General features: G+C 41.9%; 1 protein-coding gene across 2 annotated transcripts in view; it reads right to left on the minus strand.

The window, feature by feature from the left end:
* Positions 1 to 2080: 2080 nt before the first annotated feature.
* Positions 2081 to 24450, minus strand: part of LOC139552063 (noelin-like) — a 56480-nt gene continuing 34110 nt past the window's right edge. For both annotated transcript variants that reach the window (XM_071363436.1, XM_071363434.1), the window contains exons 3-6: positions 20653 to 20808; positions 18534 to 18753; positions 12579 to 12685; positions 2081 to 4451 (exon numbers count right to left, since the gene is read on the minus strand). In XM_071363436.1, the coding sequence (XP_071219537.1) occupies positions 3777 to 4451; positions 12579 to 12685; positions 18534 to 18753; positions 20653 to 20808 (1158 nt within the window). In that variant the 3' untranslated portion in view covers positions 2081 to 3776. The remainder of the gene's footprint in view (positions 4452 to 12578; positions 12686 to 18533; positions 18754 to 20652; positions 20809 to 24450) is intronic.

Genomic DNA, 24450 nt, shown 5'->3' on the forward strand with positions numbered 1-24450 from the left:
TACATCAAAGCTACTTTGTGAAAAATGTTCATATCTTCAGTGGGCATCAATGTATTCACCCCCCTTGGATTTCTTTACATTTAATTTGATTAAAATGGAGGTCATTCTCATTTTTTTTGTCAATGATCAACACAAAATACTCTGTAATGTGAAAGTGGAAGAAAAAATAATTTAAACAAAAGATGGATTAAACATAAAACACAAATATACTTGGATTACATAATTATTCAACCCCCTGAGTAAATATATGTTAGAATTACCTTTGGAAGCAATTACAGCTGTGTGTAATTCTTGGGTAAGTCTCTAAGAGCTTTGCAGACCGGGATTGTTCAATATTTGCCCATTATTCTTTTCTAAATTCTTCAAGCTCTGTCAAGGTGTTCGGGATCATGTGTAGACAGCTATTTTCAACCAGATTTAAGTCAAAACTGTAACTTGGCCACTCAGGAACATTCACTGTCTTCTTGGTTAGCAACGCCAATGTAGATTTGGCATTGTGTTGTAGGTTATTATCCTTATCCCAGTGTCTGGTGGAAAGCAGATTGAAGCAAGTTTCACTTTTGGATTTTGCCTGTGCTTAGCTCCACCCCATGACTTTTTATCCTGAAAAACTCCTGTCTTTGCCAATATAAAGTATACCCATACCATGATGCATCTACCACCTTGAAAATAAGGAGGCAGTTAGTCACTGATGTATTGTGTTGGATTTGCAAGAAACATAAGGCTTTGTATTTAGGCCAAAAAGTGTATTCCTTTCCCAGTATTCCTTTCCCAGAGTTGTTTTAGTGCCTTATTGCATACAGGATGCATTTATTTGAGTATTTTTTATTCTGTATATTTGTATTCTTCTTTTCACTCTGTCATTTAGGTCATGTTTGAGATGTCACTACAATGTTGTGGATGCATCCTCAGTTTTATCCCATCACACCCATTGAACTCCGTAGCGGTTTTAAAATCATGGTGACATCCTTGAGCTGTTTCCTTCCTGTCCTGCAGCTCAGTTCAGAAAGACGACTGTATCTTTGATGTGTCCGGGTGGTTTAATACATAATCGAAAGCATAATTATTAACTTGACCTCTGCTTAAACAGATGGTCAATGTCTGATTTGTTATTGTTACCCATCTACCAATCACTGCCCTTCATTATGAGCCTTTCGAAAGCTTACTGGTCTTTGTAGTCAAATCTGTGCTTGAAATGCAATGATTGACCGAGGTACCTTAAAGATGTTGTATGCATGGGGGACAGAGGAAGGGTTAGTCATTCAAAAATCATGTCAACCCCTATTATTTCACAGAGCCCAAATTTTACTCGTGAATTTATTTAGGCTTACCTAAACAAGGGGGGTGAATACTTATGCAACACCTATATTTAGTTGTATAATTTTTATTCATTTGTAAAAATGTGTAGAATTGTCTTTTTTGGGTAGATCAAATTAAAAGAAATCGCTAATCTATTTCAATTCCACTTTGTGATGCAACGAAATGTTTATAAAAAAATGTCAGACCACAAATTGCAAGAACAGTTCACTCTGGAGTCAGATGGTTACAGAATGGGTAATGTAGTCTATTAAACACAAAAACAATGTTTCAAGTGAGTATAAGGCAGTTCTGACTTTCTTTTCTTTCTGCAAAAAAAGTACTTTGTAGTTCCAGTAGTTAAGTACACCGCTAACATGGCAGAAAAGTAGTCAACTACTGAAAACACTAACAAGATTTGAATGTACTTCAACTACCACCAAGCTACTGCAAAATGTAGTTAAATTACTAGTTGAACTACATGTGGTTCACTACTCCCCACCACTGATTCTGAAAAACTGTCCACATACAGGAAATTATATACTGTAAATGATCTACATTTAGGGAATAATCTTTCTTTAACTTTTATCTGAAGCAGAATACACTCAAAAAAACATGACTTTAGAGTAAGACCCATGAGGTGGTCTTGCAGTCAGTCACCTGCACAGAAACAGCAGCCATAACCTGGGGTCTGCAACCTGTGGTTCTGTGTGGCTCTTCAATTCCCCCTTTGTGGCTCCATGGCGATCAATAATTTGTCATTCAAACTGTGTGAGGCATCAGCTCGGAACAAAGATTCTCTGTTTATTGACACAAATCATTAACTATCTCATCTCAGGTACAACACACGTCCAGCAAAAGCGCAAAAAGAGTGAAAAGCCATTGTCCTCTGCGATGTGATTTACATTTAAACAGCATTATTCTTTGCTAGGTGGGTGGGAGGGGAGATATACATTTAACATCATTACCCTCGACTAAGAGGGATACTTCAAACAATAGGCTGATGATGATTAAGTTGAAGCCATAGGACTGAGCACAGGTCTCCTGGATATATTACGTGATACATTCTATTATTTTCTAATCTTCTGAAATATATAAACTGGATATGAGCTAGGGTTCTCCCACGCATGTTCCAACTAAACACAGACAGAGAAGCAAAGCCGGTGCCAACAGTTAGGGGGTGATACAACAACATTACCCCCCCCCCGGAAAAAATTCTCTGATTGGAAGAAAAAAAACATTCTAAAAACAAACAAGTGAAAAAGCAAACAGCTTTGTAACTCCCCTCCCCTGAAATCCCAAATCCTTCTATAGGTATAGCATAATACAGCAAAACGACATTCAGAAGGTAGCAGACCCGAATGGTAAAAAAAACACGCATGCAAATCAAGGCTGTTTCACACGGAGTCACAAACACAGGAGAGTCTTCAAACGGGATTCAATCCAATAGGCGCGTCTTAGCGCAGTCGACAATTCGGCGTTTAAAGGCAAAGTTCGCGGCGGTTGCGTCTACGTAAACGCTGCAGATGTTGGCTCAATCAATTTACCTTTAAATGTCAAGTGCGTTACTACACGGCTCCGATTGAATCCCGGCCTTCTTCTTGTACAATACAACAGTTCGCCCCAGCAGTCAGGGACTGTATTCAAAAAGTGAGTGCTGATTTCGGATCAGATTTGCCCTTCAAACATAACGCATAAGAGAGGGGACCTGATCCTAGATCAGCACTCCTACTCTGAGACTCTTGGTGAATACAGGCCCAGGTCTTCTCATGGATGTTGATGTTGTTGTTGTTTACTTGTTTACAGACTTCTTTATTTGCTACTGAATGGATACAAGTGTGTGTGACAGACTGTGGTCATAGGCTCAGTGGTCTTCTGGACATAATATCCTGGTTCTTCCCACAGTTCTCCAAAAAATGTCCTAGTTCTAAACATTTGACCAGGTTCTCCTCTGTTTTCCCCTTATCTGTTCGAGGGGCGAGGTTCTCCCTCTCTGTCTGAGGGGCCAGGGGGTCCTGGTTGGCAAACAGTTAATAACCAATCCCATAGTCCATTGCTTGGACCTCCCTGACCCTGAGATAAGTCCAGGAAGGAGGAAGGAGGTACAGTACATCCAGAGACAGACACAGAGCCACAAAGACAATCTTCTACGATAGTTACTATTCATTATTAAAAAAGGCGTGATGTTTATTTGGCATCTGTTCTTTCCAGTCCAATATATCATTTTGAACTCTAGATGTATCATGTTCCTTTCCTTTTTAGCAAACAGTTATCTTTTTAATTCCAATAGACTATAGCACATTCATCTACGTTGCAGTTCCAGTCACGTTTAATCAAATCTCTCGTAGTACAGTCTTACGATATACTATATATGATACTCTTTCCATAAAGTCTCTCATAGATATATGTTCATATATAGGATGATCTCTCTCTTTCTATTGTGTGGATATATTATGTTGTATATAGTCCTGCCTCTGTGGTTACAGTTCCTGTGAGCTGATGACGTGGAACAGTGTGACGTTGTACAGAACCTGGTGTCCGTTGTTCCAGGCGTAGAGCGCACGGTCCCGAGGGTTGTAGTCAAGCATGGAGATATGGGAGTACTTGTTCTGGAAGGCGATGTCTATGTACTCGTACGTGGAGGAGTTAGTGCTGTAGGCGTAGTACACCTTGGTCCCTCCAGAGTAGCCGTTGGTGACATAGAGAGTACCGCAGATCATGAAGGCTTCGCCGGCGCTCCTCTTGGGGTGGTTGGTGGTCCAGCTCTTGATGATCTGCAGCGTGCTGGGATTCAGCTTGCTGATCACGATGTTCCCCGCGTTCTGATTGGTGGCGTAGACGGCCCACAGCCCGCCCTCGTCCACCATGAGGTCGATGTCGGAGTGGCCGCCCCAGGCGTAGTGATACATGTTGTTGTAGCCGGCATTGTCCAGCTGCCGGGACTTGCTGATGGTGGAGGTTTTGAAGTCGAACTTGATGATGACGTGGCTCTGGAACTTGTTGAAGTAGATGGAGCCGTTGTAGACCACCTGACCTGTACCGGACCACGGGTGGGGGAGGCGGTGAGACGTGAAGTTGTCCGTCGTCATGAAGTCCGCCATGGACTTGTACTCCCGCACAAAGCGGTTGTTGTGGTAACCATCCATGTACCACACCTAACAGACAGAACAGATGAGAAGGAAGAACAGGGGAAACATTAACGCAGAGTCAGAAGCAACCTTATAATACAAACAAGATAAAACACACCCTGCAGTCCTTTTAAAACCCTCATATCAAACTCCTCAGTGCACCATTATGTAGATGGGAGCCATATAAACGTGTGGCTCACAGAAAGCCTCATTAAATCGGAGCCTCAGTTCCGAGCGGAGCGGGAAGCAGTGTTCCTGCCTCCTGACGGAGCAGACCAAGACGAGATTGTGAATACAAACAGTCAGGAATGACAGGCAGCTGCAGGCGGCGTCAGGCCGGGATCGGGAATGAGCCTCTTGGGAATAATGCGGATCATTCCGGATAAAATGCTCATCTCAGCTGCATTCTCCCTATGGCTCTTGGAGAAGAGAGAGAGAAAGAAAGAACAAAAGAAAGAACAAAAGAAAGAAAAAGAAAGAAAGGACCTCTCTGTTGTGATCAATCACATCTAATCTGTCTTCCTGGTACTATTAGAACACATTACACGTGGTCTCACAGATGTAAACGATACATAGCACATATTTTCCGGTCCCACTTAGCTACTTTATCTTGCCTTACTGTCTCATACACTCTCACACCACCTTGCCACTCACAAGCAGCACATTGTAAAATTACTGGAATGTTTGTGGAATTTTCCAACCCTACTTGCAGGCCTGATACAGCCTATAGACTATGAGTTTCTGGCCACTGTATAGAGCCTTATGATACATGTAATGATTCAATAATAATGATACCATTAGCCTACAAACTCACTTAGTGAAGGCCACAGGATTGAACATTTTCGAATTCAACAACCATGTTACTGTCACTAACAAATGCATTCATGGGTTGTATCTCTACAATTCAATAGAAAAGGCAAGGCACACTGGGAAATTATTGGAGGTGTGGCTTAGTGGGGGCGTTACATTTAAGTATACCTTACTCAAAAAACTGCATTTGCTTTACTCATATGGAAGTAGTACTACTCACTTCAGCTATTTAAGTTTCTTAACTTATTTTTGTTTGGTTGTCATGGAAATTCTAATCAATAATGAGGAGAGACAAGGTCAATCACCAATTAGCGTCTGCTAAATGACTTAAATGTAAATGTAAATGCAATGAGGATATTACTTTATTCAAACCTTATTAATAAGGGAGCATAGAGTAATTGCTTCTACAATAATGAGGCTGGTCGACTCAACGCCCTTGAGTGTTGTGGAGAGTAGCTCTGACATACAAAGTATGCAAAATATGTTTTCTAGCAGATACACCCTCTTAGTCTACATGACAGACAGATGTATGGAATGGGTCACAAGGTGAGAAAGGAGTACCCCCCCAGCCAGATAGCATTTGTTATGAAGACTATTTTTATTGTTGTAACGGCAGTCTATTTCGTCCTCCTCATCGGACAAGGAGAGGCGAGAAGGATCGGAGGACCAATGTACAGCGTGGTAAGTTTCCATGATTTAATAACATGAAAACTATATACAATACAAAATAACAAAACAAACTAACCGTCACAGTCCCGTGTGGCACAAACACTGACACAGAAAACAACCACCCACAAAATCCCAACACAAAACAAGCCACCTATATATGATTCTCAATCAGGGACAACGATTGACAGCTGCCTCTGATTGAGAACCATATTAGGCTGAACACAGAAACAGACAAACTAGACACACAACATAGAATGTCCACCCAGCTCACGTCCTGACCAACACTAAAACAACCAAAACACATAAGCACTATGGTCAGGACGTGACAATTGTACAGAGTTCGGCCCCTAAGATCTCGTCCCTGGTACTTCACAGTCCAGAAACACCAACTCATTCTATGGAATAAATCAATTGTAATGTCCTGAGGTGAGTGAGCCTCTGGGTCATACACTATCCCAGGATAGGTGCAACATCAGAGATGACGTACAATGGTTCCAGACACTACCCCATACATCTTGTCTCAGACCTTATCTCCCCTAAGGCCAAAGGAGGAAGTGACTGGCGCACAGACATCGCGGAGACAAGTAATTGGTTCCCCATGAATCAAGCCATCCCTTCACATGGTTTAAAATAGGTAAAGACATTCACACATGAAGACAATGTTCCCTCCTGTCTTCTTATCTTTCCGATATTCTGCATAGCACCAGGGACATGTGATAGACAAGCCTGACTCCTACCCTCGCTGGACCCCAGGTGACTGAGGCCCATATGAGGGAGGAAGTGCAACTGCCAACACCAGAGTCCGAAGGGATACATTCTAATCACAAGAGTTCAACAGTTCAATTATATAAGCATATTATGCAGATAAGACATCTTAATTATCTATATTACTGAGCTAATTATGATTCCTCCACCACAAGATATTTGGTATCCTCAAAATGTTTGAGAAGCCAAAACTTATCCGGTTTTATAGTGCATGGTCCGACGTTACCAGGGTTGGGTAGGTAACTTTCTAAATGTAATCCGTTACAGTTACCTGTTCAAAATTGTAATCAGTAACGTAACCTTTGCATTACCCAAACTCAGTAAAGTAATCAGATTACTTTCCCCTTAAAGTGGCAATATTTAGTTGCTACATACATTTTTTCACTTAAATATTAATGATATGTACCCATTGATTCCTGAAGAATATAACTTATAAATGCCCCATTAGCTTAGTTCAACTGTTGTACCCCATCAGAACCCCAAATATAAGCTTGTAAATGTAAACAACCACTTTATAGCCTCAAAACATAATTAAATATAAAATGTTGTATCATGGATGGTCAGTCCTTGAATCCATAGCTCCTGCATTCATTGCGCTGGACTACAATATCACAGAGGAGTTTAGAGGGGAGGAACTTTTATTCCACAGGCTGGGATCTGCAAGATCACATTTCTCACTGCCGGTCCACTGGTTGCAGTTTAAACTCCGTACATTTAATACACATAATACACACATTTGTGAACAGCCATCCACAACAACCAAAATCCGTAAATCGCAGATGAGAGAGAAGCGGTGTGATTCATGTAAATATCAATAATAAGCCATCCGTATTGCCAGTACGCTACACCACTGCTCTAGTCCATATCTTCAAGCGTTTATTCAAGTTGGATGTATAATCTTTGAACGCTGACAGCAGTCACATCATTTGAAAACATACTGTAGCTTGGACTGTAGCCTACAAAAGCCGATTCCTGCTCTTTTCCTGTGATCCATCAAAACACATTTGGTTTGTCATCATAGTGGTCTCTGATTTGTGGTCAGACTCGCTCAGGTGGAACAAATTTAAACTCGGCCATTTTTACCAATGCTGATTTGAATGTCATTGAGAAAACAAAAAGGTGTCAAAATATTTGGTTTTCGCAAACATCGTTTCTGAATTTAAAAGTAAATCTAGAAGCAATCATATCGTTTTTCAAAAGTATCTGTAATCTGATTACAATATTTTTGCTGGTAACGTAATGGATTATCTTTTGAATTTTTGTAATCAGTTACATGTGACGGATTACATGTAATCTGTTACTGCCCAACCCTAAACAATACACAGAAAAACCATGGGTAAAGAGCAATTGCAAGGATACCCACATATGACTTAATAATGAAATGTGCAAATCACATTGATGTACACATGAGTAAGACTATGAAAGAATCATGTGTATGTTTTAAAGAAAACATTTTGGCTGAAATACTGTATAAACATCTTCGCTGACACCCTCCCTTCATTAGTGACCTAGCCGTCTGGGCTAAGGTGACCACACAGATGTATCCTCTGCATTTGAATTTGAATGTGTTTCAGTAATGAATGTCTCGCCTTTTTATTTTTTCAACAGATGACCAGCCCAGGAGAGCTTAGTAGAAGAACAACAGACCGACTGACTGACAGACAGACAGACAGACAGACAGACAGGTGTGTGGGTGTGTCAGGGCTTTCAACAGCCTGGCCACCTCAACTCAGCGACATTAATGATGTCATCTGAGTGAGGGTAATGAAGTGTGTGTGTGTTTTTGGTTTTACTATCCTTGTGGGGATCAGAAGTCCTCACAAGGATAGTAAAACAAGGAAAATCTGGACAAGTGGGGACATTTTGCCTGTCCCCAAAAGGAACATTTTTGGCTTGGGAGTTAGGGTTCGGGTTAGGTTTAGGGTTATAGTTATGGTTAGGAGTTTGGCGTTAAGGTTAGGTTAAGAATCAGGATTAGGATTAGGATTGCAAAATACATTTAGAAATCTACATTATTCAATTATTGCACCCACACTGCTCGCGCGCGCCAACGAGCGTCTGCGTTACCAAGCGCTAAAATAGAAAGTCAGTTCTATTTGTGACGCAGATTGCGCTGCAAGTCCTGCCTCTCCCATCTCCTCATTGGTTTATAGAAGCAGGTACCCACGTGCCATGTCCTCATTGGTTATACCCACATGGGTGACTGAAAGACGAACGAGGTCGGTGGCGGTAATGCACCTAATTTATGAAAGTTGCCAATCGCAATATAAAGTCCAGAGAAGAAAAAGCCTAGAAGGAGGAGAGATGACTAGAAACGATTCGGTTGACCGTTTTATGTGGATTAATTGTCGGAGTAGAGGACCTTGTGCATTTCAGGTAAAATAACAACTCAATGTTTATATCCAAGGACAAATTAGCTAGCAACAGCAATCTAGCTAAATAGGACAAATTAGCTAGCAAGTGCAAGCTAGCTAGCTAAATTGCCATAAATGTTTCATGCTTTTCGACCTCTCCCCAAATTAATGTAATTGTTTGAGTTTGTTTTGATATTTTAACCTGCGTGTTGTGATCCCGCTTGGTGTGGGGGACAAAATAAATTGATGCACGATGGCGCACGCGTGCAGCCGGTTTTTGTTTCGTGTTAGGTTTAGGGAAAATAGGCTTTTGAATAGGAATCAATTGTTTGGTCCCCACAAGGATAGTAAAACAAATGTGTGTGTGTGTGTGTGTGTGCATGATCTGAGTGAGGGTAATGCAATGTTGTCAAGCACTTAGTCTGATCTTCCAGTAGCAACAGGAGTGAAACACAGTACCAAGGTCATGAACTCATTACCTTAATGGAGCTGGACTTTCCATGTAGATGGATGGCTGAAGTGTGTGTGTGTTTGTGTGTGTGTGTGTGTGTGTGTATATATACTATATGTTTGTGCCTGTGTCTGTGTGTGTGTGTCTGTATGTGTTTGTGTGTGTGTCTCAGCCAGTATTGTGTCGAGACCACCTAAAGCGAGACCGAGTCAAGACCGAGACCAGGAAAATGCGAGTCCAATTCAAGACCATGATTGTTATTTTGTCAAATCAACACATAATAAGAGTTAAAAAAGTCCAGTATTTCTGTGTTCATATTTCAGAACAACATATGGATTCTTTAGACATTCAGAATAGTGAACAAATGCATTCTGGGGGAAATAGAGCCACTCTACAAATCATTACTAACCCAAACACAGTGGGGAACAATGGGCCTTCTGCGCATTCAGAGAAGGGCTAAGGATTTATAAATTAATGATTATAATAATAATCAATAATTATAATAATATTTTCAATAACGCTCTGATTTAATCTCTTCAGTTTCTGCTGGAAAGGAAAGGGTTAACACTGCTGGTCTCTGGGGAGATAAATCTAGCTAGCTAAGTCAACCATTGGCTAGTCCATCAGAAGCTATGTTTGTGAAACATTGTTGCATTTTAAGTGAAACTGAAAGCAGTTTAGCAACATTAAATCTTTTTAAAATGTTCATATATAGTACACTCCCAGGAAGAATATGACACTTTAAAAACATTTTCTGATAAGCGATCACTTAAATATGGTCATTTTCACGATTTCATAAATTCATAGAATTAAGGCATTTGTGAAAATTCTATAGTATCATAGAGTGGGAAAGCGGCCTTGCGTTTGGACAATTAATAGACACTGCAGTAAATAAAACAAAATAAAAACATCTGTCTTGTCCAGGACCAGAGTTTACACAGGCAGGTGCGCAATATCCAATCAGAGCTACAGTAGGCCTTTATATAAAAAAGCCATTTGTCACATCTGCCATCATTCACTTTGAACTGGACTGTGTGTTTACAGGCAGTTACAACAGTGTGACTTTAGATCAATAGAACGCATTCACTAAAAGCCACAAAATACACGTGAATGGATTTCTGCAAATACTGTATGTAAACACCACAGGATTCCTCTAACATCTGGGAATTTTACAGTCCTATTGATCAAACAACCATGAAAAGGTAGTCTCTCTCTCTCTCTCTCTCTCTCTCTGTTATGCACATCATCAACAACAACAAGATCAATAACTAATGCTAGCCAGAGCAAGATGAGCGAAATCTAACGAAGGAACATTAGATAAACCCTCTCAAACTTTTTCAGCTAGCTGACCGTCAAAATTCCAATGATAAACAATGGGAAATTGTAGCCTCCTCGTCCTTCTGCAGCTTGCCTGCCGATGCCTTCTTGTCCCCAACCAAGCACCCAAGCTAACTGGCTAAAGTTGTCTAGCTTGCTAGCTAGCTACTTCCAGACACCTTACTGACTATTTTACTCATCTTAGCAGAGCTGGTTAGGCTGTTTACATGTTATCTGGAGCGTTCTTGACTAAAATTTAAAAAAATTGCCGATGTTTATTGACACCGGTCATACTCAGTGGATGTTGCGCGTTCGAAAATTAACCAGTTGTTCTGCGCTCTGGCACACTCAGACGAGAGTGCTCTGAAATCGGAGTAGATAGCCACAGTGAATTTGCGAACGCAAGAGATATGCTAACTGGATAACAGTCGTTCAAGTTCTTGCTAGCTAACAAAATGACACCTGCATCTCTAGCTGTGTATAGCCACCAAAAAACAAGGGGGGGGGAAGTCAGTCACTCACCCACTCCTCCAATGGCATGAATTCCTCCTAGCAGCTAGCTAGCTATCTACAGTAGCTAACATTAAGCTCCGTGTTTTTAGTTTGCTACATAAACTCAGCAAAAAAAAAACGTCCTCTCACTGTCAACTGTGTTTATTTTCAGCAAACTCAACATGTGTAAATATTTGCATGAACATAACAAGACTCAACAACTGAGACATAAACTGAACAAGTTCCACAGACATGTGACTAACAGAAATGGAGTAATGTGTCCCTGAACAAAGGGGGGGGTCAAAATCAAAAGTAACAGTCAGTATGCCAAGCCGCACTGTTTCTTGACTCACTGCTCGCTTAACCCGGAAGCCAGACGCAACAACGTGTCGGAGGAAACACCATCCAACTGGCGGCCAGGCCCGCCACAGGAGCCGCTAGAACATGATGGGATAAGGACATCCCAGCCGGCCAAACCCTCCCCTAACCCAGACGACACACAGCCAATTGTGCGCTGCCTCATGGGTCTCCCGGTCGCGGCCGGCTGCGACACAACCTGGGATCGAACCCGGATCTGTGGTGGCGCCTCTAGCACTGCTGCGCTACTCAGGAGGCCGTCCACTTTAAACTTTAGTTCACTGGTTACTTTGTGTGCTAAAAGTGAAATGTGTTTTTTGCAATGGTAAGTAATAGTTGTACATTTAGATTGGGAAATACTTAATGGTTGTGTTTTTGTATTCTTATGATTGCGACCTACTGGCTTATTATGTCGAGGTTTATGGACTGCTTATCCTTTAACATCATGCTGTGTGTGACTGTCTTTCCATCGGCCCTATGCAGTGGTGTAGTGGTGTCTGGAGAAGTGGGTATACTCTAATTTTGCCAGAAAATTCCCAAACGGCCCGCCCAGCAATGGAAAGGCACCCCGTGTGAAAGATCCTATGTTTTCCTATGGTATTTTGTTTGTCTTTCTATAGCTTGACGGTCTAAGTCCACAACAATGCTTAAACCACATCAATCTGATTGGGTGGGGCTGTAAAGGCCTGGCTCCCCAGTTGGTGGGCCTCTATCCACCCAGGCCCATCCATGTCTACACCCCTGATGCAAACAGTGCATCAGGACAATTGCGCATCACAAATAGCCTACTAATCAACACTTCGGACTAAACTTTTTCAATACCTGGTTGCATATCCATTGTTGCCTTAGTTAGCATTTACTGGTAGATATCATATATTGAAATGTGTTTCCTACCCTACCGGCTTTCTAAATAAATTTGATTGATTGTCTGTGTCTTACCCGTGTATCTCCCTCCGGTGCTGCAGGGTCGGTCATCCAGGATCCGAACCTGGATCCAGACGTCTTGATGGTGACAGGATCGCTGATGCCCGTCAACTTCCCACATGCTGTGAAGGAATAGCGGACATAGAAATACCTCTCATAGATACAACATCTACTTCTCATAGATTCAGCATTCACGGGCACATCTGTATGATTTCTATTGTCTACATTATAACATCCTTTACAAAACATGCACCTGTAGCCTTCATTCACAAAAGGAGAATGGAATGTGTGTATTTTATTGCTGTGTGTGTGTCTATGTTGGTTCCCTCCATCTGCCTGCCATCCTGAGAGAATAAAGGTACTGTAATGGTCTTTGGTATTCTGTGCTTCTGTTTGTGTTTGTGTCTGAGGGATGGAGAGAGAGAGATTTCATTGTTATTCAAGTCGTGTAGGAGTGTGCTGTTGCTCCTGCTTCTATTTGTTCTAAGCTGTGTGAGCTGAGCATATTGTTAATTAGGCTTGATTGAGGTGTTAATTAATGTGAAGTTGACATATCTAGCTCTGAACGCTTCGGCTGTGCCTCCCTCCCTGATGACAGCCAGGTAGTTGGACTAATGGGCTGTTGTTTTGAAACAGATGGGGAACAACCTCGATTCTGTGGTTAGATCTTAATGTCAGCTAACGAGCAAACAGCTCAAACACACTGACATTATTGTTTCTTAATTTGAAAGGCAATATTTTGTTAAATTGACTTAACACTTTGCTTCGACGAGGCAAAGGTGAATTCGATCTTCTTTTTAAACGAGTTTATTTATATCACTGAACTTGTTTTGTATGCTAATGGGTAACAAAAAAAATCTATACATTTAAAAGGTCTCATTTTCTCTATATATCTTTATTTTTGCTATCGGGTCCCGTCCCCAACTATACACTCTCTTTCTCTCTCTCTCCTTCTCTTGCCTTCTATACCTTTATCCCTCTCTCTCCCTCCTTTTCCCATTCTCTCTCTGGCAATAAAGTGGTTGTGAAATGCAATTATAGGACGGAGTCATAGGATCCAGATCAGATGTCTGCTCCTCCTTTTCCTTTTACTTTCACCCTCCCGTGACCATCGTCATCTCTCACAATTTCTGCGACAACTCTGTTCCTTTTTTTCACAGTCACACTTCGAATGTTTTTGATGTGAAAACTGGATCCTTTGTGTGTTTTAGCACATTGGTTACATAAAACAAAACATTTCACATATCAAGTAGAGAGGTTGGCGTACAACGTGCACATTCCTGTGTGTTCCCTGCGTGTGTGTGTGTGTGTGTGTGTGTGTGTGTGTGTGTGTGTGTGTGTGTGTGTGTGTGTGTGTGTGTGTGTGTGTGTGTGTGTGTGTGTGTGTGTGTGTGTGTGTGTGTGTGTGTGTGTGTGCTCCTGTATATATGTATTATTTGTTCATGCCCTCACGTGTATGACTGCTGTGACTATGACACCTCAGCATCTGCAGCAGCGAGATAAACGCGGCATAACATGAGCAAACAAGCACCACTACCATCAGCCCCTTACATAACACTTCAGTGGGAGTACCAGACTATAGTAATAATCTGGACCTTTATTTCTTTATTCATTTCCTCTAATCGTTCCTATCTTTAGATGACCTTTTGGTCTGGACCTCTGGGAGAAATATGCACATCAGGTCAAATCTAATCCCCTCTTGGCCTGAATATGGCTCCAGCCAACCAGAGCTAGACTAGGGGAAATCTAATGGAAATCACTACTAGACTATAACATTGAAATAACCCAAACACCATCACTCAGTCATTGTGGAATGGAATGATGATTTGAGGATTATCGAATCAGTGAATGAACGTGGACACATAAAAGAGGGAACAGCCTGATCCTAGTGTGAAGGGAACAGAGATATTTCAGAGAGAGAGAGAGAAGACTGGTTTTATCACCTTTAGGTTTTATATAGTGAGCTGGGGTCAGAAAGAAGGACTATAGGAGAGAGTAGGAGGATTGTCTACTGAGACAGAGAGAAATAACAGAAGGCGAGAAAGAGAAAGGACAGCAGTGATAAAGAGGAAGATATAGCAATGATGTAATGTTTACACTTAGAAAAAAGGGTACCAAATGGATATTCGGCTGTCCCCATAGGATAATCCTTTTCGATTCCAGGTAGAACCCATTTTTGGTTCCAGGTTGAACCCTTTTGGGTTGCATGTAGAACCTTCTGTGGAAAGAGTTCTACCTGGAACCAAATAGGGTTCTTCAAAGTGTTCTCCTATGGGGACAGACGAAGGACCCTTTTAGGTTGTAGATAGCACCTTTTTTTTCTAAGAGTGTAAATATAGAGACAATAGAAAAGAGAGTGTGAGAGAGAGAGGGAGGGAGAAGGAGCGTGATAGAGAAAGATGTAAGTGTCTGGGGGCTATGTGAAGCAGTGATAGGGGGCGAGATGTAGGTATATCCGGGCTAGGTGTAGCAGTGAATGAGAGAGAGAGAGCTGTCGGTGCCTGGGGACCTAGGTGAGATTGCCTTTCTGCTCTATCCATCACTATGTGATGGTGTCGTTCCACTCCCTGTGATGTCACACACGGGAGTCAGACCTGGGTTCAGATACTATTTAAAATCTTTCACCCAAAAATAGTGTTTGCTTTAGCCTGCCTGGAGTGCCAGATGGGCGCGGTTTGCACTTTGGCAACTACTCTAGCTCAATCAAGCCCAGCTAAAGAATTTGAAATTATATCAACTAGTATTTAAACCCAGGTCTGACAAGAGCTACTGCACGTTCGCCCTGTCCTGCAGAACAAGGGACCTCACCGGCCCAACCAGAGCCAGGAGCCCAGAGCACTACAGGATGATTTATTTATTTGATTATATCCCTGTGAGATGCCATGTCCCCGTGATGGATGGCCATTGTGTCGCCAACGTCACAGTACTGTTACTCTATCTGCCACAAAACAGCCTGAAGGAAAGGCCTTCAGCGATCCATTCTCTTTATCTCACTCTCTCTCTCTCCCTCTGTCTCTCTCTCTATCGCACTCTATCTAGCTCTAACTCACCTTCCCCCTCTCTCTCTAGCTCTCTCTCTCTCCCTTTACCACTCTCCTTCACTATTTCTCCATGCTCACTCATTCCCTATGCCCCTCTCCATCACTCCCTCATGTCTCTTCTTTCCGGAGTTGCTCTCTCTCTTTGTCAGTCGCTCTATTATTTAGTATTTTTATTTATCTCTTATTCTCTCCCCTCTCTCTCTTTTGTTTACCCTGCTCAGGGTCAGTCCCAATGAGTATGAGTGTCCTGTGTTTCCTGGGAGTGGCTGCAAAATGCGTTCAGTGCCTGTGTGTGTGTGTGTGTGTGTGTGTGTGTGTGTGTGTGTGTGTGTGTGTGTGTGTGTGTGTGTGTGTGTGTGTGTGTGTGTGTGTGTGTGTGTGTGTGTGTGTGCATGTGTTCTTGCACGCATTCATTCCTCTGTGTGTGTGTGTGTGTGTGTGTGTGTGTGTGTGTGTGTGTGTGTGTGTGTGTGTGTGTGTGTGTGTGTGTGTGTGTGTGTGTGTGTGTGTGTGTGTGTGTGTAAAAGTGCTTGTGCTTATGTGATGATGAAAGTGATAACCACTCTGTATACTACTGTATCAGTCCCATGCTGACTGACCTGTCATAAGTGTTGAGCGATTAACCAACATATATATATTTTTTTGTTGGGGGAGGTCATTAAACAACTAATTGACCAACTTCGGTTCAATTACTTAAATTCCATTTAGTTATGTTTTTTTCTGAGCTGAACGCGCTGTTTCTCTAGAGAGAAATCGAATCATTCACGAGAGAGCGGGACACTGGTCTGGTCATTAAGCAAATATTCAGCCTAGTTCAGCGCAGAAACATGACAATTAACTACATTGACCATAATCCATTGCGCCTGTTTTTTTTTACACTAGTGATGTACATTCCGAGTCTTTTCGGTGAGCCGGCTCATTTGGCACCGTTCACATAAAAGAGACAGCTCATTAGGCTCTTTGTAAAAAATAAAAAACGATCTAGAACAATCAAAAAAATGCAAATCTCCATTGTAAAGCCCAAAAGGTAGGCTACCATTATGTCAGATCATGAAATGCAAGTAAACTTCTTTTTACCTGGCCAAATTATTAGACAGCTTGTTTTTAGGCACTGACAAAATCGGCGTGGACCAGATTGATGCGCTCTCCCTACTATTTATTGTTTCTGCAGTGAGGATTCACCCTCTTTATTGAATTATTTTGTAACTTATCTGAAGAAAAACATTGTTCTCAGTTCAAAAAGCAGTAGTAAGTATGGAAATCAGGTAGCCAAATGATCGGCTCTTTCACAGAAGGGATTCGGTTCCCGACGTTCACCAAAAAGATCCGTTCAAAAAGAGCCATTCGCGACCGAACAACCCATCACTAGGATACACTTTTACGCCTGCTACGTTACGTTGGATACACACAGACCGCGTGAGAGAGGAAAGTACACAACACCATGAAGAGAGAGCGTGACGGAGACAGTTTGTGGAAAGTATGCCTGATCTACTTTGAAGAACTAGTCAAATGATTTCGGCAGACAGCTCTGCAGCATACTTAGGCAGGCTAGCCTAGCGTACTTAGGCAGGCTAGCCTAGCTAAATAAGATGACTAAAGACAGTAGGCCTGGGAGCAGAGAGAACATTGTCTGGCTGTTTGTCTGCTACTGCCTGAGCAGAGATCAGACTATTGACTTTTAAGGAATGAAAAATAACCGTCATCAAATAAAAAACGAAGTAATATAGATCCTATCTTTCTATTGATGTCTACCCAATGTGGACCTGACAGAGATAGTGGAATATTTTACAATGTTTTAGCAATTGAATGTTTTAGCAATTTCCTTTTAAAAACGGTAAAATCATTTGATAAATTTTTTTCGTAACTACTGTATACTTGGTGGACTGTCTCCTGCGGTTGTGTCTCGTCGTCCTCACAGAACTCTACATAGATAAGAGGCTTTGCATGTGGATTGATCTCGGTGTGTGTGTCCCAAATAGCACACTATTCCCAATATGTGAGTGTATCCCAAATAGCACACTATTCCCAATATAGTGCACTACTTTGACCAGAGAGCCCTTAGAGCTCTGGTCGAAAGTAGCGCACTATAGGTGTTACAGGAAAAAGGGAGCCCTTTGAGGACACAAACTGTGAGTGAAGACACCACGACCGGTGCTCGAATAATCATGTGCTGGCTGTAAGCAGGGGGCCATCACTGTCAAATAAAGGGGGGGGAGATAGGGAACATGAAATAGAAAATGAGGGAGAGTGAGAGTGTGTATGTTGCAGAGAGTAATGTGTGTGTGTTTAGCACATGTGTGACAGAATATCTTTATGAATAAGTGAATCACACTTTAAATTGGGTGTAGGTTGTGCATACAACTCACCTATGTTGTCGATCAAATGCACCTATACCACATTGGCTAGATTGAGGCAAACATATGGGATCATGTTTTATTTCTCAGTGTAAAATGAGATTAAACAAAGGTGGGCCTATAGAATGTTGAGAAACAGGTGTTTTGAAACTCCTGTGTGGAAGATCGATATAATGCACAGATAAAATGTATGTACTAGTTTGTCTGCTCATGAGATCTCCAAAGAAGCTAAGGTGTGCTCCAATGTGTTTAAAAAAAAGGATTATGTGTTTCTTTTCAGGTGTATCCATTGCGTACATAGTGCGCCTTGATGTTGAACGTTTCTGAGGTGTGTACTATATGTGCCTGACGCTCTCACTTTAGTCTAAAACTGTAAAGAACTTGTCCATGAACAATGGAAGTGTGCAAAGGCTGTTTTATACAGACAGCCCAATTCTGATATTTCGCCCAATTATCGGCAAAAGAGCTGATCTGATTGGTCAAAAGACCCATTATTGGCAAAAGATCTGAATTGGTCTGCCTGTGTAAACGCAGCCATAGCGTGTGAGTGTGTGTCAGAAACTTTCTCCGCCTACCTAATTTTTGCATGCATGCTCGGAGCCTCTCCTCAAGATTTGACACTCTGGTGTGGAGTTCCTCGTAGTCATAGGCTCCCATCTCCTCCTGGAGCTCGCTTAGAACTGACGTCAGATTCTGGACCTCTTCCTTAAACTGCAATACCAATTTGGCATCGGCCTTGTACTCCTCCAACACTGGTATCAACGGCCTAAGCTCCTCCATTTTCGCTTTTATGGCCTGAAAGGATTAAAATAAGCTGGGTTCAGTGTCATGCTTGGCGACAAAAAAAGAAGAGACTCCAAAAGAGCAACAAAAAACACCTATCTGACCCTGACTACTCTAGCCTTGCCTATCTTTACTCTCTGACAATACACAACTCTGTAACAGCACCCTGTTTGTTAGTGTGTGTGGGTGTACAGTGTTTGTACCTGTGTGTGTGGGAACAAACCCAGTGTGTGTTCCACCGTATGGGCGAGATAGCAGAGGCTCCGTCCTAATGGAGACGAGCCGTTGCGTTAAACACAAGCTCTCGGTACACCAGGAAACAATTGGGAAAGCGCTTTATTGGTCATCATCGTTTAAAATGCAACATCTTTAAAAGGTTACATGCTTTTACATGTCACACACAACAAAGTGTTTTGGGTTTTATTATCACTAATGTTTATAAGTACGTTGTAGTCTTTAGTAAATATACATAGACAAAAAACGAAAGTAAAATAGCAATAATCATAAAAATAACAATATCAATAATTGTGAATAACTAAATGTTTACTTTTGAGAGCTTTTGGATGGAAAACATTGTAACAGTAACATGCAGGAAGTGATCAGTGGTAGGTAGATAGGTAGGTAGACTGGCTGGTTGGGAAAGGCGGTAGGTGGGGTTTCTTGGTAGTAGTACTAATGGTGCTAAAGGTAAATGATTAAACTATTTGATGCTCAGTACTGTGGTAGCCCAGTTCAGGTGGAACATGGGATTGACCTGCCTCTTCTCTCTTTACATGTCCTAAAGTTAGCCCTGCAAGCAAGAAAATAACATACTGTTGACATCTAGCTCACTAACCTATCTAACAGACACAGAACAACACACAGTAATGGCACACACTGGATTAGAGAGCATGTTAAACAGGCTTTGATTATTTTGCATTCGTGATATGAAGGTGGGGGAGCATGCGTTGGAAATGCACACACACCCCGAAAGGAATGCAGGGGTTGGAAAATGTTGTTCCGCAAATTGTCATCGACACCGCTGTTTATGTTGAGGTGTACAATATGTACAAAATATGTTTTTCTGAGTGCCAGGAAAGTAACGTCAGTGTGCAGGTGTAGCTTATGATTATGGGGTTTAAAAAGGTGTAGTTGGTTAGCTATGACCTTACTGGTGGATCTACTGTCATTGATTAGTCAAATCAATCAATAAAAAAAATGCGTGGTGCTAAACTTGCATTGTTGATCGTCATTTAAAAGGAAGCAGAGGGAAGGAAGGAAGGAAGGAGAGCTAAGCAATGAATTAATATCTGGTTGATGATAGTTTTTGCATGTGCCCACTGAATGTTCTAGAATCCCCCCAGTACCAGCTCATACACTATAATTCATTATCGTTACTAGTATTTGTGGCAGTGGTAGTTGTTGTTGTGATAATGGTTATTGTTGTGGAGGAAGAAGACCGTTTCTCAGTAAGAGAGAATCCCAAATGTTCCTATTCAAAAGTCTTAAATCCCAACACGGTTCCTTTTGATACATACTGATGCATTCAATTCTGAGAGCTTTTCCTAGCGAATGTGAAAAGAACTCCATACGAACTATAGAAGAAGGAAATATGCAGCGCTCCAATGGTTCACTATCAATACTCGTTCGTCAAACACGGGTGATACATAAGTATTGGAATGACATTTTTGGGAGTAATCTCCATTTGATTATCTGTGAGGATCCAGCACATCCACGGCTTTTTGATTGCGAATGTCGCTGTTTATCATCTGATGCTGGACCATATCCAGAGTGGGCAGTGGGCACACACATAAACCAATCCATGGTGGATGGAGGTGGTTTTTATCAGATGAGTGGTGATGGTGATGGTGATGATGATAGCCCCTATATCCCCAGCAGGGTGGGTTAAGGTGTACTGGTCTGCTGCTGTACCTTGTATTGCTTGGCGATGTTCTGCTTGTGGTTCTCCTCCACCTGTCTGAACTTGGTCTCCAGACCTCTCAGCTGCACCTCCATTTTCTCCACGTACTGCAGGTCTCTCTGTGTCCGCTGGTCCAGCACCTGGATGGACTGGGTCATGTTCTGGACCTACATAGGGGAGAACAGGGAAGACATGGAGATGAGTATGCCTACACTCAATACGGCCACCGATTCTTCCATCACAGAACATTGACTTGAATAGGATGCCCATTCTAGCAATTCTATTTCTATGGTCTGGGCTCAGAGTCTGATTTCTGCAGAACACATCTCCACGTTTTGTTTTTTACCCTGGCACTACACAACTGATTCAAATAATCAAAGCTAGCTGATGAGTTGGTTATTTGAATCAGCTGTGTAGTGCTAGGGCAAAAACCAAAACGTGCACCCGGGGGGCCCCCAGGACCGAGTTTGTAAATCCCTACTGTACTGTATGTGCATTGAGCTGGCTTGCATCATCTGTAGTGTTGTTTGGCTAGTGTGCGGTGATGTAATAGTGACTCCCATAATGCCTGCTTCTTGCCTGAGGTTTCCATGGAACTCATTAGTGGCTGACTGGCTCCCGGTTCCCATTCTTGTCTTATGAACAACAGGGTGGATGAGGATGGGGCCGCAGGTGGGTGTGGGTGACAACCATCTAAACGCAACTGAACACTTTTCTGGCCAACTTTTTTTTTTTTAAACACGTCAAGGCATTTCGAATTTCAATGAAAATGCATCACAGTGTTTAGATTGTCCATACCAGAACGTGTTAATTCGCTGTAACACTTTTTAAACACTAGAACATGTTTATTCGGCACAAGGTGTTTAGATTTTAAACACTTAACACTGGGGATGTTATTTTAACACTGTAGGTAGGGTGTAAAGCTCTATTTGCATATTTCCCTGCATGCCTTTCGAATGAATGTAAGAAATACCCACCTACAGTATGACCGTGTTTGTTACTGAGAGACACGTGGTTGTTACATTCAGAACCTTCTACCCCCGAAGCCTTCACCTGACTGCCTAAGTGAAAGTATTTCAATTGAATGTAAAACCTTTATGACCATATTTAATACATTTCATAAGGCAATCAACAATCCTGGCCATTCGCATCTGAAAATCCTGACTCACAGGCTACATAAAACCAACAAGTCAGTGAAGCAGTAAGTATTTACTATCAGAATCAAACCAGTGGGAGAACATCCAACAACCTGATTATTTTATCACCCACAACCTGCACTCAGAATGACTGCTATGACGGCGGACATAACGAAGACGATTACAGTACCTAAACCATCTCAACTGGAACAACCATCTCAGCAAGGGGTGCAATAAATCAAAACCCTTAGCGATTGGATTAGTTTAGAAGATGTTTAGTTATTTGTCTTTGTATAGTATAAGATCAATAGATATTAAGACAAACTACTCTAAAAAATCAACCCGCAACAAATCACGCTGGGAGATATATGATCATGACAGCCTTCCCACGTCTTATTCACTCCGAGAGAGTTAACGGACATTAATTCAACACAGTCGAGTAACAACGACACCATGCGATTGAAAAGATGTCTTGAATCAAATGTCCTATTCACTTGTGCTGAAATGTCGGAAAGGTGACAGACATTCCTAACACTGATCTGAATAAAAGGAATGGAAAGTTCCATCAATTTCCAATCACTAAATGCACTCTAAACAGGACGATGGGAAAGTAAACACTAGTTTATCAAATCTGATCACTTAGGAGATATACAGTAGGTGTTCTCCTGATTGGAAACTGACAGGAAAAAGCCGACTATCATGTTTAATCTTGCATTTTAAACAGCTGTGTTTAAGATTAGAACACTTATTGACTAATCTAAATGCCTAATGTTGAAGTTTTAAACACCGATGTTTAAGTTATGAAAGTGTTCACATGTTGCATGGTTTTACAGTGTAGCTACACTCAAAAAATGCTGGGTTAAAAACAACCCATTGTGGGTAAATATTTGACAGACAAATGTTGGGTTATTTTGAACCAGTCAGTTGGGTCACAAACAACCCATTGTTTTCTTTAAGTTGGGTTGTTGATGCTGGGTTATTGAGCTATGATCCACCGGGTCAGATCAGAAGACTGAAGGCGTGTCTTAGTATAGGCGTGGCTTTCATGTTGTTATTTTTGGCCACCCGTGAGAGTAAATGTCATTCCGGTTCATCTGTTGTGTTTTATTGTCAATGCATGTTCAAGAAAACAATGTTAAATAACCAATGTGTTATCAGGGTGCTGAAGTAGTATGTTGTCTTGGACTGCTGCTGGTATGTGTGGTGGTGGGGTAGTTGAATAATTCCTTTGAAGTCTGTGAGGTAAGACTTGACAGGTCATTGGTTGGTGTTGCTTTGGACATGAAGTAATAATATAATGAACAAAAATATAATCGCAACATGTAAAGTGTTGGTCCCATGTTTCATGAGCTGAAATAAACGATCACAGACATTTTCTAAACGCACAAAAAGCATATCTCTCAAATTTTGTGAACAAATTTGTTTACATCCCTGTTAGTGAGCATAATCCTTCCACCTAACAGGTATAGCATATCAAGAAGCTGATTAAACAGCATGATCATTACACAGCTGCACTCAAAAATCTGCAGTTTTGTCACACAACACAATGCCACAAGTTTTGAGGGAGCACACAATTGGCATGCTGACTGCAGGAATGTCCACCAGAACTGTTGCCAGAAAATGTCATGTTCATCTCTCTACCATAAGCCACCTCCAAAGCCATTTTAGAGAATTTGGCAGTACGTCCAACCGGCCTCACAACCACCGACCACGTGTAACCACGCCAGCCCAGGACCCCCACATCCGGCATCTTCACCAGCGGGATGGTCTGAGACCAGCCACCCAGACAGCTGATGAAACTGTGGGTTTGCACAACCCAAGAATTTCTGCACAAACTGACAGAAACCGTCTCAGGGAAGCTCATCTGCGTGATCGGCGTCCTCACAGGGGTGTTGATTTGATTGCAGTTCGGCGTCGTAATCGACTTTAGTGGGCAAATGCTCACCTTCGACGGCCACTGGAGAAGTGATGAATCCCGGTTTCAACTGTACCAGGCAGATGGTAGACAGTGTGTATGGCGCTGTGTGTGTGAGCGGTTTGTCAACGTTGTGAACAGAGTCCCCAATGGTGCAGTGAGTTTATGGTATGGGCAGGCATAAACTACAGACAACGAACTCAATTTGAATGCACAGGGAAGCGCTGACAAGATCCTGAGGCCTATTGTCGTGCCATTCATTTCAGCATGATAATGCACAGCCCCATGTCGCAAGGATCTGGACACAATTCCTGGAAGCTGTCCCAGAAATGTCCCAGTTTTTCAATGGCTTGCATACTCACCAGACATGTCACCCATTGAGCCGCTTTGGGATGCTCTGGATCGACATGTACGACAGCGTGTTCCAGTTCCAGCCAATATCAAGCGATTTTTGCACAGCCATTGAAGTGAGACAAAGTGAGACAAAATTCCATAGACCACGATCAACATCCTGAACAACTTTATGCGAAGGAGATGCGTCACACTGCATGAGGAAAATGGTGGTCACAGCAGATACTGACTGGTTTTCTGATCCACGCCACTACCTTCATTTTTTAAGGAATCTGTGCCCAACACAGGCATATCTGTATTCCCAGTCATGTGAAATCCATAGATTATGGCCTCATTTTTTTACTTCAATTGACTGATTTCCTTATATGAACTGTAACTCGGTAAAATCTTTGAAAGTGTTGCATGTT

This window comes from Salvelinus alpinus, chromosome 24 (genome assembly GCF_045679555.1).
Source record: "Salvelinus alpinus chromosome 24, SLU_Salpinus.1, whole genome shotgun sequence".
In the NCBI taxonomy this organism is placed as follows: Eukaryota; Metazoa; Chordata; class Actinopteri; order Salmoniformes; family Salmonidae; genus Salvelinus; species Salvelinus alpinus.